At 50.2% G+C, this 5,360-nt stretch overlaps 1 protein-coding gene across 1 annotated transcript in view; it reads left to right on the top strand.

Annotated features, from left to right (window-relative positions):
- Positions 1-4,320: 4,320 nt before the first annotated feature.
- LOC114005326 (repetitive proline-rich cell wall protein 2-like) overlaps positions 4,321-5,360 on the top strand; it is a 17,351-nt gene continuing 16,311 nt past the window's right edge. The window contains exon 1 of the mRNA XM_027766706.1: positions 4,321-4,357. Coding sequence (XP_027622507.1) covers positions 4,321-4,357 — 37 coding nt within the window. The remainder of the gene's footprint in view (positions 4,358-5,360) is intronic.

Genomic DNA, 5,360 nt, shown 5'->3' with positions numbered 1-5,360 from the left:
CCTTAACCACCATGCCACCAGTTTATCATGCTATAAACTGATAAAGGAGAGGAGCAACAAGAGGAGAAACTAGTCTTTTCATTAAAGACTGTGGTGTGGGGGCCCACAGGTGGTAGGGCGGTTAAGGTGCTAGACTCCCACATGGCCAACTGCGGTTCAAGTCCTGGTCCTGGTAACTTGAAAATCATGCTGGGCACATGTGTGTGCATGTCCAAAATCCCAGGAGGAGGGAACCAGCAGTTAGCGTAATGGCTATGTTGTTGGACTCCCACGTAGTCGACCGCGGTTCGCGTCCCGGACTCGGTGGCTTAAAACTCACGCCGGGCGCATGTGCGTGTGTGCCCAAGATCCCGAGAGGAGAATGGAGGAGAAGGGATTGCGGCGTGGCCATCCCCCCGTGGGGTGATTTCTCACTTTCCCTCTCTCTGTCTCTCTCTGGTGAGCGCACATGCTGTATGGTAAAAATGTAAAATACATAAATAAATAAATAAATAAATAAATAAAGGGGCCAGCAGGTAGCATGATGCTTAAAGGTGTTGGACTCCCGCATGGCGACTGTGGTTCAAGTCCCAAACCTGGCGGCTTCAAAACCACTCTGGACACATCTGTGTGCGTGCCCAAGATCCCGAGAGGAGAATGGAGGAGAAGGGATTGCGGCGTGGCCATCCCCATGGGGGGTGATTTCTCGCTTTCTGTCTCTCTGTCTCTCTGTCTCTCCAAGTGCCCTATAGCAAAAACTCTCTCTAAAGAAGAAAAGAGGGGGATTTAGGGCCTTTCCCAGTGGGTTGGGTGGCCTTACTGCTGTGCTATCCCACCAGGGGGGTCAGATTTCTAACAAATTCAGCACAGTGGAAGTACAGGGCAGCACACGCAGGCTCCCTCCCTCTGACGGTCTTCCTAACGTTTTCTTTCTCAAGCTTGCCTGAGGCTCACACTGATCATGTAATACACACAACACGAGAACTGTGTGCATGGCTGGGCTACGCTCTCAGCAAAGATTCTGGGCAGCAGCAGGCTAGTAATTCCCAAGTTTTCGGGAGTCACAAGTTACACGTGGGAGCCAGCAGGTGGCATAGCGGTTAAGGCGCTGGACTCCAACGTGGCTGACCATGGTTCGGGTCCCAGGCCCAGCAGCTTGGAAATCACGCCAGGTGCGTGTGCATGTGTGCCCTAAAACCCAAGAGGAGAATGGAGGAGAAGGGACCATGGTGTGGCCATCTTCCCTGGGGGGTGACTTCTCACTTTCCTTTTCTCTCTCTCCGTCTCTGTCTGGTGAGCACAAATACCTTATGGCAAAACTTCAAAATAATTTTTTGAGGACTGGGACCAGCAGTTAGCGTAATGGCTATGTTGCTGGACTCCCACGTAGTCGACCGCGGTTCGCGTCCCGGACCCAGTGGCTTGAAACTCACACCGGGCACATGTGTGTGGGGGCCCAAGATCCCGAGAGGAGAATGGAGGAGAAGGGATTGCGGCATGGCCATCCCCCCTGGGGGGTGACTTCTCGCTTTCTATCTCTCTGTCTGTCTGGCGAGCGCACACACCGTATAGAAAAAAACTCTCAAAAAAAAAAAAGAGAAATTTTTGGGGGACTGGTACATGGCGTAGTTGGTGGTTAAGGGCTCTGAACTCCCACGTGGCTGACTGCAGTTCCAGCCCTAGACCCGTCAACTCGTTTTCTCGCTTCCCCTCTCTTTGTCTCTCTCTCGCTCTGTCCCTCTCTGGTCAAATTAAAATAAATAAAAAGGAATACATGAATAAATAAAGTTCAATACAATAATTATTTAAACGTAGGTTTTTTCCCCTACAACTGCGTGGTGAGTGTAGCCTTAAGAGGCAGCTGCTCTTTAACCAGCGGGGCCACGCACAGGCACCGGACGGTCTTGTTGGTGTTTTCGCTGTTTCCAGAAAGGAGCGGCAGGAGCTGAGGCTGCTCCCAGCCGCCCAGGACCCGCCGGGCAGCCCGCTGTCACCGACTCCTTGCAGGTTGCCTGGTGCTTCGGGAAGGCTTATTTTTAGCTTCTGGGAATGTCTAGCTGTCCCCAAATAACCCACGTCAATGGGTTGCGGGGCGGGGACACAGAGCCACGTGGCTGCAGGGGAGACAGCGCCTCGGAGGTGTAGCGGCTGGTGTGAACACGCCTCCGAAGTCGCACACAGAGCAGCCAAGGGGAGAAACACGTGTGGCCCTCCACCATGAGAAAAAGGCTGCGGTGAACTCTCACTCCTTTTTGTTTCTTCTTCTTTTTTTTTGTTGTTTGTTTGTTTTTTTCTTTCTTTTTTTGAGAGTCCATGCACTCCCTGGAGAGACAGAGAGACACACACAGAAAGAGATTGATAAAACACCCCCCCCCCGATGGCCATACTGTCACTCCTTGCCCTCCACTCTCTCGGGGTTTGGAGCACACACGCACACGTGCCTGGTGTGTTTTGAAGTCGCTGGGCCCGGGGACTCCAACACCCTGGCCACGCGAGATCGGCCACCTCACCCTCCACGCCAGCTGGATGGCCGGAAGCTCTGGCCACCTTGCCGTCTAACTCAGAAACTGGAAGACACCCAACGAGGCACGCAAAGACCCACGGGCAAGGGCCTTCCTCAGGTCTGTAGGAAACAAAATGGAGGAAGACATTCGTTTAGGGACAAGAGCTTGTGCCATCCATGCAAATAATACGCACTTCCCGTGAACTTTCTGAGGACTCCCCGGACAGGACAGCTTTCTGTCCCCATATCCCGTCCTCCAGGCCAGAGAGTGTGAACCTTTGCGTTGTTCTGCTGGGGAGACATCCCCGCTCTTCTTAACGGATGGAAAAGTGTCGAGCTGCATTGTGAAATCCTTCGTTCTTTGGGTCCAGATCACTAAAATTAGAGATCTGTCCCTAGGCGCAAAATGAAACCGCAACCACGAATGAAGGAGGTAGAAAAGAAATTTTAATAGAAAAGAAAGGGAGGAAAGGAAGAAAGTACACCCAGAAAGGTCGTTGGGCGGGCGGATTGCCAAGTGGCCACCACCTTTGATACAGGTCAACCGTTATTCTTATTACTAGGGGTCATGAATATTCATTAGTGGGCGGCCCCTTACGCTGCCTTTGTTCTTCCTTTAAATTTGAACCCACGTGTTCTCTCCTGCACCTGTGCACCTTCCTCACAGGCAAAGTGAGGAATTTGGTCACCTAATTACGTACGCCCAGTGCGAGTCAGGCTGCCCCACTTAGATCGCCCAATTAGTCTATCGTATTAATGACCGAATGCTTGCTTGGGTCCTTTTGACAAAAGAAAATCTACGAACAATCCCTGTGTGCTTCCCTCAAGCCTCAAGGAGTTAATATGGCAAATTGCCTCGCCCTCCTGGCACCTGAAGCTAGGTGAGCCTTTTGCTTTTCTCTTAGGGCTGCCCGCTCCTGGCTCACTAACTGCCTACCACACTCTTTGTTTCTTCTTGTTGTTGTATTTTGCTTTTGTTTCTTTGAGTTCTTCCCATGTTTTGCTTGTTTCTTTTTTTATTGCTAGAGCACACATGAGTGTGTGTGTTTGTGAGTGTGAAAGAGAGAGAGAGAGAGAGAGAGAGAGAGAAATCACCTCCAATGGGGCGTGGTCATGCTCCTTCTCTGTTCCTTTAGATTTTGGGGCATGCACGTACATGCAGCTGCCATGTTTTTCTTTTCTCTTTTCTTTTCTTTCTCTTCTCTTCTCCTCTCCTCTCTTCTCTTCTCTCTCTCTTTTTCTTTGGAGACAGAAAGAGGGAAAGTGAGAAATCACCCCCCAGGGGGGATGGCCACGCCGCAACCCCTTCTCCTCCGTTCTTCTCTCGGGATCTTGGGCACGGCACACACACACACGTGCCCGATGTGACTTTCAAGCTGTGGATCCAGGGCTCAAGTGCCTGAGCCAGTGAGCCACTGTCAGGTGACCTACAGAACCCTTCTGCAACCATTGTATTGATCATCTATGGATCAATCCCTCAGTCGTTCATCTGCCCAATCTATGTATCCTCTCTATCGAGCTATGACTATCTACTTGTCATCTCTCTTCATGACATGTATGTACAATATCTACCTACCTCCCTAAGCACCCGCCCATCCGTGGCTCGCATTCTCCTATCGACTCTATGACTGGCCATCTTCCCATATCTACGTCTCTGTCATCTGTCCATCTCGTTGAGTGTCACTCTGTTCTTTGTCTACCCAACCAACCACCCAGCCATGGCTGCTACTTACCTCTGCTCTGTCGCCGACCATCTCCCCATGTAAGCACCTGTCACCCATCTGTATCAAGTATTATCACTCCGTCTTTGTCTACCGACCCACCCAGCCACGGCTATCATGTATATCTACTCTGTCACCAACTATCCGCCCGTACGTAAGTTATCATCTGTCTATCTGATTTCGTCTCTCTCCGTCTTTACCTACCCAACCACCCATCCAATCATTCCTCCACTGCCCTGTCACCGACCAGCTACCCAGGTAAGTAAACATCATCTATCTATGCAATTTTTTAAATCACTCTGCCTTTAGCTACCTACCGAACCACCCACCCTTCCAAAGCCATGAGTATCATCTATCTGTCTGTCATGTGGATACCTATTCTGTTATCTCCCATCTATTGATCTTTTATTTATTGAGCACCTACCTGCCAATCACCCACCTCTTCTACACCCATCATGTATCGTGTGTCTGTCCAATCTAGCTCTTGATCCGATCTTCTGGGGCATTGGGTCATACGCCATGATGCATGTTGGCATTGAAAAACATAGAGGGGCCAGGAGATGGTGTAATGCTTACGTTCCTGGATTGCCACAGAGTTGAGCACAGTTCAAATCCCAGACCCGGCAGCTTAAAACTCATGCTGGGGAGGCAGGTGCTGGCAGGTGGTTTGGTGGTTAGGGGTGCTGGACTCCCACATGGTCAACCGCTGTTCGAGTCCCAGGCCTGGAGGCTTGTTCTCTTTTCCTCTCTCTCTGATTATTGATTATAATTAGAAAATAATGATAATAAAAAAATAATTATTAAAAAAAAAAAAAGACGCCCTCATTGTGCATGTCTGCATGCATGCCCAAAATCCTGAGAGGAGAATGGAGAAGGGATTGCAGTGTGATTCTCCACTTCTCCTCTCTCTGTAGTGAGCCCACGTGCTCTATAGTAAAATTCTCTTAAAAAAAAAAAAAAGAAATATGAGGGGTTGGCAGCTGGTGGAGTGGTGGAGGCACCGGACTCCCACATGGCCGCCTGAGGTTCGAGTCTCGGAGCTGGCAGCTCTCTCTCTCTGCTCAAATTTAAAAAATAATAACAAATAAATGTAAAAAGAAATGAGATCGGATGCGGAGCATCAGGGGGTGGGAGCTGGCGGGCGCACAAGGTGAGCT

This window comes from Tupaia chinensis, unplaced genomic scaffold (assembly GCF_000334495.1).
Source record: "Tupaia chinensis unplaced genomic scaffold, TupChi_1.0 Scaffold143644_1, whole genome shotgun sequence".
NCBI lineage: Eukaryota > Metazoa > Chordata > Mammalia > Scandentia > Tupaiidae > Tupaia > Tupaia belangeri.
The sequence above is the reverse complement of the archived record's forward strand: the minus strand, read 5'-3'. Positions and strand labels throughout refer to the sequence as shown.